Source organism: Grammomys surdaster, unplaced genomic scaffold (genome assembly GCF_004785775.1).
Source record: "Grammomys surdaster isolate TR1022 unplaced genomic scaffold, NIH_TR_1.0 214, whole genome shotgun sequence".
NCBI lineage: Eukaryota > Metazoa > Chordata > Mammalia > Rodentia > Muridae > Grammomys > Grammomys surdaster.
The window spans coordinates 4733789-4748341 of record NW_021604659.1 but is presented as its reverse complement, the minus strand read 5'-3'; the positions used below and the strand labels follow the sequence as shown (position 1 = coordinate 4748341).

Below are 14553 nucleotides of genomic sequence, written 5' to 3'. Positions count from 1 at the left end.
AACAGCCAGATCTTGTGGAGGCGTTTTCGTAGCTGAAGTTCCGTCCTCTCAAATGACTTGCTTACATAAAGCTATACAGCACAATGGGTGGGTGACTCTTGGCAAGCTAATATAAAGTAATATTCCTAAAGCCTACACATAGCATAATGCTTCTTGACTTCTTAAGATTTGAAGAATTTCAGGAATGTAGATCCAAAAGGGGGATGAGTGTGGGGGTTCAGATGATGTTTCCTGCTTTGGAGGAATACTCATGGTAATGCATTTAATATGTGCTGTTATCCTGGACACCCACTGGCTTTCTCCAGACCGAGATACATTACAAACTTTAGAGCATATCTGGGGGCAATGGTTTCATTTATAGTACCATGAACCTGTAGAGCCCAGGAATGAGAGATGGCAGTGATTGTTAATATTGCAACCTGGCATGATAGTCACTGATGAGATATGCTTCTGGGTGTGTCAGTAAATTTCTTTTTGGCTTGTTTATATGAGGAACTTTCTAAATTGGGGTGACTAAGGTGGGAAGACTCCAAATGTGAGCAAACTATGGACTGGGGTCCTGGATTGAATTGAAAGCAGCAAGCAACTGGAACACCAGCATTCATCTTTCTCTACTTCTGGTGGATACAAGGTGGCAATCTACATCATGTTTCCACTGGCACGATTTTCCTGCCTTATCTCACTGTACTCTTGAACACCAAGGCAAAACAAATGCTTAAACTGCTCTTTGTGGGTAATGAGAAACATAACTAATATGGTGGCTGAAGATGGAAATGTATTTTGAAGAGAAAATGGAGGGAGCTGGCAAATTGGGGGTAAAGAAGGAGCAAGAACCAAGGGAAACAGGTTAACTGGGCAGGCACAGTGCTTTTTATTACTTTATGAGAAACGAGAAAAAGGAGAGCAAACATAGGGGTTTTTTTTTTAAGTAATGAAATTGATCTGGGGTCAATAAATGTTTAAATCTGTAACAGTTCCAAGTAGACTGACCCTGAGTAATTTCTAGATATTACTGTTCAGTTGACGGAGTTATTGAGTATATGTGAAGCTTTGGGTTTTGCTATCACTTCAAAATACAACTACAGAATATACAGTTGAAAAGTGAACCTCAATGTAAATTTGAAAACTGTGTAGGGAGATATAGGCTATGTTTATGGTACAAGCATTTGACGGGGTGTGTCCAGTTGCACAAGTGCATACAGAGGGTAGAGGAAGGCCTTCCCTGTCTATTGCCTTGAGATAGGGTTTCACACGGCACCAACTCTCAGAGTTCACCTATCTCCCACCTGAAATGTTGGGTTACAGGTACAAGCAGCTCTGCCAGTGACACCTTCTGACATGGTGCTGGGTGAGAGTGTTAGAGGAAGAGAATGGTAAGGATAAATAAATTCATATTACATTGTATACCTGTATGGAATTCTCAACAATAAAGGATTTTTAAAGAATTAGTTGAACAAATATATATATATTTTCTCCCTGAAATAGCCATTATTTTGTTGCCTGAGAAAAGAGGGAAACTTGTGTGGGTATGGAGAAAGATGAAGAATAAAAGCAAATGGTTTAGGATATACCCTTGCATTGGGTCAGTGGAAAAAATGGAAGTGCTTTTCCTCTTCAACTAAAAGAGAGATAGAGAACATGTATGCACTTTGTAATCATACATTACACTGAACCTCCCATCCGATTATCATTTGGGTTTTGCTTCTTGTTTATTCTTGTTGCTTTGATTTGGTCTTTTGAGAACAGGTCTCACTCACAGTGTAGCTCTGATTGCTCTGGTATTCTCTTTGTAGACCAAGTTGGCCTTGAACTTACTATGACTCTCCTAACTCCAGAGGAGTGTACCACCCTGCTTATATCAGCACACACTGATTCTGTTCTTAAGTGTTGACCACAATTTGAATACATCTCTTATGAATAAAAAGAACCATAAAGGTAGTCAAAGAATTCGAGCTTATTTTTCTTATACCACACACATCCACAAATTTTTGTTTGGTAGTTCTCTGAGGTCTGTTTGTTTGTTTGGGAAGAGTAAGGAGTTTCGCTTATATCATAACTTTGCCTCGAACTCTTGCTCCTCCTATGTGCTGCTGTGCTGTGTGCAGTTCCTTCCAAGTACTGGGATTATACCCCAACTCCAAGCTCGCTAATACTTTTTTTAAAATCTACTTATAATCCGAGTTTTCTGCCAGCATGCACTGGGGATAAGGATGTGCATTTCCTGTCCTTATTTCTTCCCACTAGATGCCGCCTGGCGGCACCAGGACTCAGTAAGGATTATTCAACCCTTTCACCCTTCAAGCCCAGAAAAAAAGAGAAAGATGCTGTCCTCGCTTCGCCTGCTGCTGTTTGATTTCCCGCACTTTCCCTTTCAAAGCCTTCCTTAAGAAGTTTCTAGTCTTTCTTTTGTACAGAAGATGCCCATCGTAAGTAAACTGAAAAGGAAACCCTTATGGCTTGAAGGTGGGGCAGGGAGGATGATTGTATCTGGAGTAACCTAACTCTGGTGCCCTTAAAGAGTGTCCAGAAAGTATGAAAAGAAGCGCCAAGAACATCTGGCCTAGAGTACTAGGGCCAGGGACAGCTGACACCTGTCACTCAAAAGGTCCAGAGGGCCACCTGAGCAGCAGCCTGGACCAAGGCATCTTCTCTGGACTAATCCTCGCTTGTTCCTCCGCAGTGTCGCCAGAGGGCGCAATATGGTGCTGGGGCACTGCGCGTGCGCACTGGTCGCAAAGGTTTCTGGAGACTGCAGGAAGGACATGAAGACCGCCGCAGGTTATGGGGCCACTCGCAGCGACGGACAGCCGAAGCTGGGACTATGCGTCCTCTGCGGCTTGCCGGCGGCCGGAAAGTCGACTTTTGCTCGTGCGCTGGCCCTCCGGCTGCGGCGAGAGCGGGGTTGGGCCGTGGGCGTCCTCTCCTACGACGATGTGCTGCCTCTTGTGCACCCGGACGGCGCTGGCACGCAGCCTCCGGTTAGCATCGAGTGGAGGCGGACGGGATTGCAGGCTCTGCACTGGCGGTGGGACTGTGGGTGGTTGACGGGCGAGCCGAGCCGTCCTGGATCCTGACCAAGCAGTGCCTGTGTGATTGGGGAAGCCTGACAGGAGCCGGAGGCCAGGGGAGCTGATTAGCTCCGTTCTGTAGACCTGTGTTTCGGAATAATATGGTATTGGGGTCAAGGCCATTGCTTTGTAGAGGTGTTTGTGCCAAGTTCGGTACGTTCACATACTGCATATTCTGTGCAGTGGAGCTTTAAGATAAAGCCCAGCTATGGTGCCTGGGTTAGTCTCAAAACTCCAGGGCTCAGGGATCACCCTGAGCCCTCCCCTACAAGAGCCCTATGGCAGAGTGAAGTTTAGTGTACAAGGAAGACATCCTAGGCAGACACCTCCTGATAATAATCCCTTGAGTAGTTTCTCCATAGAGTCTAGGGCCTAGACAAAGGAAGGGATCATTTAAAAAAAAAAAGTTAAAACCAGATTTTGTAGGACTGGAGCTCTGTGCCATTTTGGAACTCCCCATGAGAATAAAGAATACAAGTGATAAATAACAAAATTGCTAGGTCCCTCCAGGAAAGTTTTACCAAATGAAGGGCCTGGTCTGCCACTTGTATTGGAAAATATGGTGCTTTCTTGGGTGACAGCCATATGAAGTAATAAGCTTGAATTGTTTGTGCCAAATAAATACTTCTTAATCCCTGCATTTACACCCCAGTGAGGTACAACCATGATAGAAGTACATGAAAGCCGACCCATGGCAGAATAGAGTCGTCTCCAGTTTCGTACTTACACTAATGCAAATGTCTTCAGACATCTTAAATTGTTACATTTGATGGTTCTTGCTTGGGTGTAGAAAAATTACAGGAATTAAAGGAAAATAGAATGACTACATTTTCTAAGTATATACAAAGTACACACACACACACACACACACACACACACACAAAGATGGGTATATACAATGACTCAGTGTATTTGACATGTGGGAAACTTGTATGTTTCTACATCAGAATATGCTGCTTCAGTTTTGGTTATGAGAAAAATAAAACAGTATTGTAATTGGGGATTACTTGTATGGTAGTATTTGGAGAAAGATAAAGGTTATTGATGAGGTTTATTTTCCATTTTTCTTACTGTGTATTTATTTCCCCATCCCCCCCCCCCCCCCGTCTTATTTGGTCAGTGTGATTAGAAAATCTCTACCCTTTAGGCAGTGGCACACATTTCCTTCTTTGGGTTAATCTGGTGTACTTTTTTGTAGACAGAGCAGGAGCAGGGCTCACCTCCTGTCCTTTTGTATCTCCTCCAGCCTTGACTGCTGAACCACTCTACTCTCCACCGTCCCTTGAAACACAAGACTCTTTGTATTCTCAAGCTCCCTAGCTCCTTCCTCCTGTTTCTGCCATCTTTCCCAATCTCACAATCCAATTGTTGGCCTGAGGTCTTCGAATCTTGACCAAAGGACCTTCAAACGGACTTATCTTACTACTGGTATTCCTTTTCATTTCAAGGATAAACCAACATTGTCATAGCTTAGGTTGTTTTAATCCAGCAGGAAATTGATTGTGGCTCCTTTGGTCTCCTATATAATAAAGGGTTTTCATTCTCATATTCATGCATCCATCTGTCCATCCACCCATTCATTTAAATTCCATTTATAGAACACCTGTAAGCTGTCAGTCAGCCTCTGTGTTGAAGGTGGTGGTCTGGGAGGGAGAAATATGAAGGTGCACAGAAGTACCTGACATATATAAGCCCTGCTAGAGTAGAAACAATGTACAGAATAAGGCTGGATTGCCTTCTACATGATCAAGTCTGACACAGCTTCACACTCTGGGGACTTTGGGAATATTCTAGGGAGAAAGGGTGCAGGAACTAAAAGGCAGGAAGGTATGAGAAACAGTGTCGGCTGAGAACTGTGCATGCTTCAATATTGTGACCTGAAAGTTTAAATGGGAAGAGGATGGCAATAAAATAAGACAACCAGCCTACTGGCCAAAATTTCGGTGTTGTGTTGCATGCCTTTAATCCCAGCACTTGTAAGTTAGGGGCAGATGGATCTCTGTGAGTTCAAGGCCAGCCAGGTCTACAAAGTGAAGTCAGAACAGCTAGGGCTATTATACAGAGAAACCCTGTCTGGAAAAAAAAAAAAAAACCCTAATATAAGTTTCAATTCTTTGTTATTATGTTTTGTAGCCATCCCAGTGGAAAATGTTCCGACAAGAACTGTTGAAGTACCTGGAATGCTTCCTTGTAGCTGTCATTAGTGGGGCTCAGATGTCTGCCCCACCCAACAGGACTGAGACCTTGTGGGAAGATTTTATAACCTGTTTAAAAAGACAGGATTTGATGATCTTTTCTGCAGTGGTAGAGGACCAGCCTTGCCACCTCTTGGAAAACCCTGCTGCTTCTAGACCTTTGTTTTTGGTGTTAGATGACAACTTTTATTATCAAAGTATGAGATATGAAGTCTACCAACTGGCTCGGAAATGTAATTAAAACATTTTTTTCTTACATGTGGAAACATCGATTCATATATATCAAAATCACAGCTGCCTTTAGTGAGATTTTAATTGGACTGGGTTTATATGGATTTAGTGGGTATTCAGTATTGCAAATGGAGTTTCTCCTGCATCTCTGGGACATATATATTATTATACTATATATATTATAACTATTATATATATATTTTTTTTTCACATTTCTGGAGAGACAGACTGGTTAATTTGGTAACTTAAACTGTTTTCAGATTCACTAGGCTTTTGCCAGCTCTTTTTAGACTGTCCCCTGGAAACATGTTTGAAGAGGAATGGTGAGAGACCCCAGCCACTGCCTAACGAGACCATCCAGCTCATGGAGAGAAAGATAGAGAAACCCAACCCTGAGAAAAATGCCTGGGAACACAACAGCCTTGTAATTCAGAGTTCAGCATGTTCTCTGGAAGCCAGGTATTCTACTCTATACCATTTTGACGCTCTCCTGTTAGGTCACCCGGAAAACATATGCTTAACTATATGGGTTTGACCATTCGCTGACAGGCTTGGGGAATTGTGTGCTGGAGCAAACTAAACCAAGAAAGTTTAGTTTGTCCAGGATCACCAAACTTTTAACGGCTAAGATTTGACTCCAAGTTTCTTTATAAACAATTGCTTTAACTGTTCAAACTGTAATGTCTTAGGCTGGGGAGATAACTCAGTGGGTAAAGGGCTTGCTGCACTGGACCTGAAGCTCAGATATGTAAAGTTGGGCATAGCTACTCACATTTTTTATCCCAGCACTGGTTGGGGGTGGTGCTCACAACTAGCCAGTTTATTGAGAGACCCTGTCTTTTGATATTGTCAAAGTTGGCTACTAAATAGGTTGTGAAGTGTTTTTATAGAAATCTAGGAGCTCAGTGGTCTAGCACCTGTGTAACTTGTGCAAAGTCACAGAATGAAACCTAACACTCCTCAAAAGTCTTCAGTTGTAATTAAACTAATATTGGGTTCTGATTTGTCCTAGAGCCCTCTCTAGTCATCCTGTACATGTGTATGTGAAATTTTCCATTGCTGATATATTTGTAGAATTTTGCAGCAGTACATTTTTGATAGATATTTCATGAATGATGGAAGTATTCTCTGTTCTGTCCAGGATTGGAGCAGCCAATCATGATTGTAGTTGAACACTTAAATGTATCTAATGCAAGTGATATGTGAGTTGATAGTTAGTATGGCCTCAGATGGCTACAAACTGTACTGTTAAGCAGTGTAGATCTCAGGTACATTGTGCACATTTCTTTAATTTTTTAGCTTAATTTTTTTATGTAATCATCATTTCCTTACTTCTCTTCACCTCCTCTTATTGCTCCCCCATTCCTTTCCAAATCCATGGCTTCTTTATTATTGTCATATACATACATACATACATACATACAGACATACATACTACACTTATACATATATATAACAATCTGCTGAGTTTCTTTAGCGTTGCTTCTCTATATATATGATTTCAGGGCTCACAACTTAGTATTGGATAACCAATTAGGAGCCTCCCTAGGGAAGACTAATTCTTTCTCAGTAGTCATTAGTTGCCTATAGTTCTTTGTTTAGGGACAAGTCCCATGAGAATTCCCCCTTCCAAGTTAGACTCTTGGTGTTGTCATAGTTCAGATCTTATTTAGGCAGCCAGGTTGTTGAGATAATCACGGGTGTGGCTTTTGTGTCATTGCTAGGAGACACAATCTCACAGCACATTTTCGGGTCCACTGGCTCTTATGATCTCTCTGTCTTCTATGATATTCTCTGAACCTTGAATATAGGAATTGTGTTAGCCACTAGGGCTGGACATCCCATGATCACTTGTTTTCTGCATTTTGACCACTTGTAATGAATGGTCTCAACTGGCTGCAAGAGAAATGTCTTAGGAGAGGTGAGAGCTGCACTTCTCTGTGGGTATAAGGATGAGTATTTAGAGTGCTGTTGGGAAGTTATGCTGGTTTACTACAGTGGTAGTAGTAGGTTCTCTTCTAAGATCCATGGCCTCACTAACCCCAGGTAGTTGGATAGGTTTCCAGTACCAGGCATGATTTCTTTCTGTTGAGTGGGCCTTAAGTCCAAATACACAGCTGTTGGTTACTGCCAAGAAATGATTGCCAGTCATATTACCTCTTTAGAGAGGTCATGCCATGCTAGTTTTTAAGCTTAATTTAAGAAAATTCATCCTGTGAAAGTCTTTAGACAGATTTCTCAGTACAGTTTCGGTATAGTTTATAAATTTCACATACCCACAATAAAATGGACCTAGCACTTAAATTGCTATTGTTTATACAGTTCATAAAATAACTCACTGGTGAGGTTTCCAGTTTTCCAAAGCAGGGTCTCAGTATGTAGCCCACCCAGGCTAGCTCTAAATTTATGATTCTTTTTCAGCCTCCCAAATACTGTGACTGATTGTAGATAGATGTGTGCCATCAAGCCCAAATAAGCTGTCTCGCTTTGTCATAAAATCTTGAAACTGAAGAGGCACACTGCCAATGGATTGCTCTCCATTCTGGAGCTCCTATAAATCCCTCCCTCCTTCCTCCCCCCCCAACCCCCATTGGCAGTAAGTGGCCAACTGAGGTACTGTTAGAATGTTGTCAGGTGATCTTCACTGCTCTGACTCCAGTGAGATGCCTGGTAGGAGAGTGTGGGTTTCTGTAGTCACTGCCAGCCCTTACTGTAATCTGCAGTGTTGTCCCAGGTCTTACAAATGTGGTTAAGTGACTTGTACATATGCAAAGAATCACAGGGCAACCAAGTTGAGACAGTGCCAAGTCTGGAGTCCCATATTGCAAACCAAGAGGTAAATCTGATCAAGGTAACCTTCTCCAGCTTCTATAATGTAATAATAACTACTTAGCACATATACATATTCACGGTGTTTCTGGATGCAATGCCATTTCATCCTTACAACCCTTTAAGGATAAAAATTGGGTAAAACTGCCATTTTATGCTGGGATAACTGAGGCCCAGGTAAATCAAGTAACATGCCTACGATGTAAATGGCAGAACCAAGGGACCTAGTGCAGTCACATTCTAGAGCCTGGACTTCTCTGCATGAAAAAGATCAAGGTGGAGATGTTACATTGCACACTCATTAGCTTGGAACTTCAGCTCTGATCCCTTTACTCTAAGTAAAACCCGAAGTCTGCTCCCGACTTACATATTCTAATAACCACCCTACCACCATCCCACATGAGCCTCCTATGTTATGTGAGCACCAAGAGCTTGCTTCCAGGCCTGGTGTCAGATGTTGTTTCCCCTGCCTGGCTCAACCATCTAAGGTGGAGTGAATGACAGTATCTGGCTACTTCTCAGAACCATCACTTTATTGTCTTCATTCAGCCACTTACCAATGGCCAGTATTATGGTTTTGCTCAATGGCTTTCCTGTCTCACTGCATTCTATTTTCAGGATTGGAGTGGTGGGCACCTTGTTATACCCCCAGATTAGCAGTTTCACATATGTAGCTTTACAGTGTTTACATATGAGATGCTCTATGTATATATTTAGTGAATGAATGAATTCTACATGAGTTCTTGAATTCTTGTTATATTTTTCTTTTTAATTATTTATTTTATTTGTGAGTATACTTTAGCTGTCTTCAGACACACCAGAAGAGGTCACCAGATCCTGTTACAGATGGTTGTAAGCCACCATGTGGTTGCTGGGAATTGAACTCGGGACAACTGGAAGAGCAGTCAGTGCTCTTAACTACTGAGCTATCTCTCCAGCTCCTCTACCTGAATTCTTTAGGGACCCTTGGCTAGTGAAGAAATTTGTTAATCCTTATCTAGTAAATAAGCAGCAGCCTGAAGTAAACACTATCTTTCTTTAGGGAGTACAATAGACTTTTAAAAGCCTACAGTCCAGGAGATAATAGGGGAAGAAATTGCTTATTGGTACCTCTTAGAAAATTAGCTTCTTATGGTGGCCTGTAATTGGTTTTGAGGTTCACTTAACATTTTACAAATGGAAGATAGCTTCCAGATCACTCACTATATCCCCTTTCAATAAGGACCTTGGAGGACAGCAGTTTTCCTATCTGGAGTTCAACCTAGTATTATTGCAAGTTCTTTAAAAATGTCTTACAGAAAGATTTTTTTATACTTTATCTCACTTTCTCTGTAGCCTGGAGGTGACTGATTTGTTGCTTACTGCTTTGGAAAATCCCATAAAATGTGTTGAGGATAATACGGAACAAAAGGTAAGTATTCCAGTTAGACTTGGTTTGCAAATGAAAAAGAGTAACTGTCTTGCAGGGAGACTTTTTGAGCTGATGGTAGCAAGAGAAAAGGGAAAACTGGTCTGTTAGCTGTATCACTGCACCAGCCTTTGGCTTCTGACATCCAATCAGGGAGCTGCCAAGCCTGTCCTGGCTAGCTCATGGTAAATGTCCAGAAATGTTAGAGCCTTACATTGGGGACTTCAAATGGACCAAGGTGGAAGTGCTTATACCGTTAAAGCACAGAAACAACTACATATAGGCTGGAGGAAGTTTTAATTCCTAGCAAGCCAGCTATTACACACTCAACAGCATTCAACACTTCACAACTGGACATGATACATTGAGATCTGTGAGATAAAACGAGCAGAAAACCACTATCGCTTTTCTTTTGGTCCCTTCAAGTTAGTCTGTATCTTGGCCATTCCTTTTATAAACTATTCCTAGTAACATGTCTAAATTACACAGGAAACTGACAGAATTATTTGTTCTACCAACATCCTTCATAAAGCTGATGAGATACTCCGAAGAACCGTCTCTCAGACGATGAGGGAAGCCAAAGGTACGCTGACTTAGTTCTGAGCGGTTTAGCTGCTGGGGTGCTCTCTCTTGCTGCCACTTCCTTGACACCAGACAGATTTATTCTATCAGCATCTGCATCATGTATTCCAGTGTAGCGTTTGCCGCTAGGGAATCAATAGGAAGCAGAACATTCTAGTGCAGAGACAGACAAACAGGTAATTATGTGGATACATATAAGTCCCCTGAAGTAGTGGTAGATTTATTTTTGAGAGTAATGAGGGTGCTGGAGAAGTGACTTAATGGTTAAGGGGAGTCCAGGGTCAGGGGCCAGACTAGCATGGGATTTGAACAAGGTCACTGTATTATAAATATGAATAATACTTAAAAATAAGTAATCATATTTCAGACATGTGGTTAACTATAGCTTTTTCAATAGTTGCTTTAGGTCTTGAACATTTAACTCTTTGCTGTGTTTAAAATTTGTTTTTAAAAAGATGCTGGGCAGTGGTGGCGAATGCCTTTAATCCCAGCACTTGGGAGGCAGAGGCAGGTGGATTTCTGAGTTCAAGGCCAGCCTGGTCTACAGAGTGAGTTCCAGGATAGTCAGGGCTACCCACAGAAACCCTGCCTCAAAAAACCAAAAAAAAAAAAAAAAAAAAAAGACAACAGCGCATTAACTCCTTTGATGTGCTAAATGTTTTATACTCACTTTTTATAACCATATATAGTGGGTGTAATTTTATAAATAGGAAATGGAGGTTCACAGTGAATCAAGTACTTCTCCCAAGGTGAGGGCATCCTGGAAAGAAGGTGATTCTGACCCAGTCTGTTGTTGGGCCCCTGTCTTTATTGTCACCTTCATGAAAGCCGGGGACACTGACCACCACAGTGTATTAACCATAACATGTTTCTCAGACTCTCTTTATCCATGAGCATATGCTGTAAACTGTGTAATGTAGTGTATAAACTCAGGCACATGTGGAAACAAGCTTCAGAAACGCATCCCCATAGTTAATGGAATGTTTTATTTTCTTATTTTAGAAAAGTGCCCGTTGTCACTCATTAATGAATTACAATCCAAGAATTCTAAGAGGGTCAGAACAGAAACGGCCATATAATTAGAACAAAGCAGAAATCATTCTAGTTTCTTCTCAGCCATTCGCTTCTTATTCTGTCTTATGCCAAATCATTCACCATTCCCACCTACTGGAAAGATAGAGACTTTACTGGAGGGACTTGGTATTGGTTTCTAAATGTGTGCTTGAATAAAACTAAAAAATTCCGTTTCTTTGCCATCGAGAAAGTAAGGTGGCAGCCCACAGATGGTGTAAAACATTTGCAAATGTCTCGTGAACATACAAATATATTTAGAGAAATCTTTACCACTCAGTAACGCACAGGTAACCCAAATCTAAAATGGATAAATATCTAAACAGACATTTTCTCCCAAGGGAGATAAGAGAGATGGCCAGTATTTAAATGAAAACATGTTTAAATGAAAATACCAGTCAAAACCATGGGAGATATTGCTTCACAGCCATTAGAATGGCCAGAATGAGGGGTCCAAGACTTGTTGAGGGTGTGGACAAATCAGAATCCTCTACTGGTGGAAACATAAAATGACGTATGTGCTTTGAAAACAGCCAGGTGGTTCTTTCAGTGTAGTTACCATGTGGCCCAGCTATTCTGCTCTTTGGTGGTAGGATCGAGAAAAAATTATAATGTTGATACAAAGCTATTTATAACATAACCATTCAGAACAGCTAAAAGGTGGAAACAACCCAACTCTCCATCATCTGATAAATGGGTAAATACAATGTGGTTGCCCATATAATGGAATGTTATTTAGCTATAAGTAAGACTAGAATACTGATACAGGATAGGACATGGGGAACCTTGTAAAAATCCAAACTGCAAGGGTATGTGAACACCCAGAACTGGAAAATCAGGGCAGAAAGGATAGGGGTAGTGCGTTGGGATAGGGAAGTAGGGTTGAGAAGGGTGACTATCAGTGTCGGGGGATCCAGGTTATGCTTTTAAGTTATGAAAATGTTCTATAATTGACTATGGTGATGATTGCACATATGTGAATAATCTTTAAAAAAATACTGTTTTGTTTTTTTGAGACAGGGTCTAAGTAAGTAGCTCTGGCTGTCCTGGAACTCTTGTAGACCAGGTTGGCATGAACTTACAGACCCAACTGCCTCTGCCTTCCCAGTGCTGGGGTTAAAAGCATGTGCCACTTTGAGAGCTAAGCCATTACATTTTCAATGGGTACATTTATGGTGAGTTATATCTCAATAAAGCTAATTTCAGATGCTCAGTAACACTTCCCATATGGCCATGCCAGGTAGAACATTTCTGTCATCATAAAAAGTTACTTTGGACAACTGTTCAAATGTATTATTTATCAGCTTCAAAAAACCAAGTTGTCAGTTTATTTCTCAAGGGAAAAGATAGTAAATTAGGTATCTCGGCTCAAAAATAACCTACTGTGGCAAACCTTTAATCTTGGCATTTGAGAAGCAGAAGCATGCCATCTATGTGAGTTTAGGGTCAGCTTGGCCTACATAGCAAATTCCAGGCCAGCCAGTGATACATAATGAAAATATGTAAAAAGCATCCTTCTAGGGATCTAGAGAGATGGGTCAGTAGTTAAGAGCATTTGCTATTCTTGCAGAAGACCTGTGTTCAGTGCCCAGCACTGACATGGTGGCTCACAACCATCTGTAACTCCAGTAATGGGGGATCTTATGCCCTCTTCTGGCCCCTGTGAGCACTAGGCATACCAGTGGTGCTCAGACATACAAACAGAAAAAACATTCAAGTACATAATATAAAAATAAATAAAATCTTTAAAATACATATTCTTCCATGTTCATTTTTTTTTTTTACTCAAACACATCAGAGCAAATACTAGCCCTAACTCCTTGTGGCTGTTATTTTAGATGCCTCTTCTAGATCACATTATTGTAATTTCTTATCTATAAACTATTATAAATGCCTCCTAATTGCTTATTGGAGCATCTGCCCTGTTTGATGGAATCAAATGACTGATGGCAGTAGGCAGTCCAGACTGACTTACAGGAATAATGTTAATATATGTTTTATTTTAGATGAACAAATGTCTCTTAATAACTTGAAACAACTAGCAGAAGAACTTAACAAGCTCAAAGCAGACGTTTTAGAAGATCTAAGACAAGGAAACAGAAAATATCCATGCTTTCAGCAAACCACTGACTTATCAGATGTTATTTCTTCTTTTGGTAAGGAAAGAGATACTATTGTGCAGAAGTATTTTTCAAAGCAACATTAAACTTTCTGAATTTCTAGTCAAATTTCTGATTTGGGTAAACTTTTGCAAACAATTTTGTATGGCTGGGTGTTTTCTAAACCAATACTATGACCTGCTAAAGACCACTCTGAACATGGGAAAAAAAAACAATCCAAAATGTCTATTTCATTTTGCATGCCAGAAATTACTTCAGTGAGCTACTTGTTGAATCGACATAGATAACTGAGTATATGAGGCAGCCTTCCTCACTGATGTACCATGTACTAGGGTACAGCAGCCTAAACTGATCTGAATAAAAGAAATGTATTTCCCAGCATACAAGGATGCCACAATACCTGACAGAAAACCACTGACTGAAGGAGAGATGTATTTGGGCTCACAGTTTCAGGAGGTATACAAGGGTTGGGGACAGGATCTTGTGGTGGTTGTTTCTCCCACTGTGGATTAAGAAGCAGAGAGCTCTAGACCAGAATCAGAGGGAGTCTTCATGGACTAGGGACTATTTCCACCAAAGAGGTACCACATTCCTAAGGTTCTACAACCTTCTGAAACAATGTAACCAACTGTTCAAGTGTTCAGACTGAAAAGCCTCAGGGGCACATTTGTCATTCAAACCATAACAATTAGAAAGGAGTTTTAGATCTATAGAACTCTTTTGTTCTAAACTTATAATACCTCTTTCTATAAGGGATTCTAGAAATTCAAACTAGCCAGCCATAAAATCCTTTATTAACTTTTTTTTTTTTTTTTTTTTTTTGGTTTTTTGAGACAGGGTTTCTCTGTGTAGCCCTGGCTGTCCTGGAACTCACTCTGTAGACCAGGCTGGCCTCGAACTCAGAAATCCGCTTGCCTCTGCTTCCCAAGTGCTGGGATAAAGGCATGCGCCACCACTGCCTGGCTCTTTATTAACATTTTTATGTACTGTAAATTACTAAAAGAAATAATAATTTGATTCTAGTTTAAAAAAAAAACAAAAAACAAAAC

General features: G+C 40.9%; 1 protein-coding gene across 1 annotated transcript; it reads left to right on the top strand.

The window, feature by feature from the left end:
• The first annotated feature begins 2734 nt into the window (after positions 1-2734).
• On the top strand, positions 2735-13612 carry Pstk (phosphoseryl-tRNA kinase). The gene is made up of 6 exons (XM_028772543.1): positions 2735-2978; positions 5202-5496; positions 5755-5953; positions 9659-9734; positions 10221-10314; positions 13391-13612. The coding sequence occupies exons 1-6, from the start codon at positions 2763-2765 to the stop codon at positions 13588-13590; spliced, it is 1080 nt and encodes a 359-aa protein (XP_028628376.1). The 5' UTR covers positions 2735-2762; the 3' UTR covers positions 13591-13612.
• Positions 13613-14553: the final 941 nt, after the last annotated feature.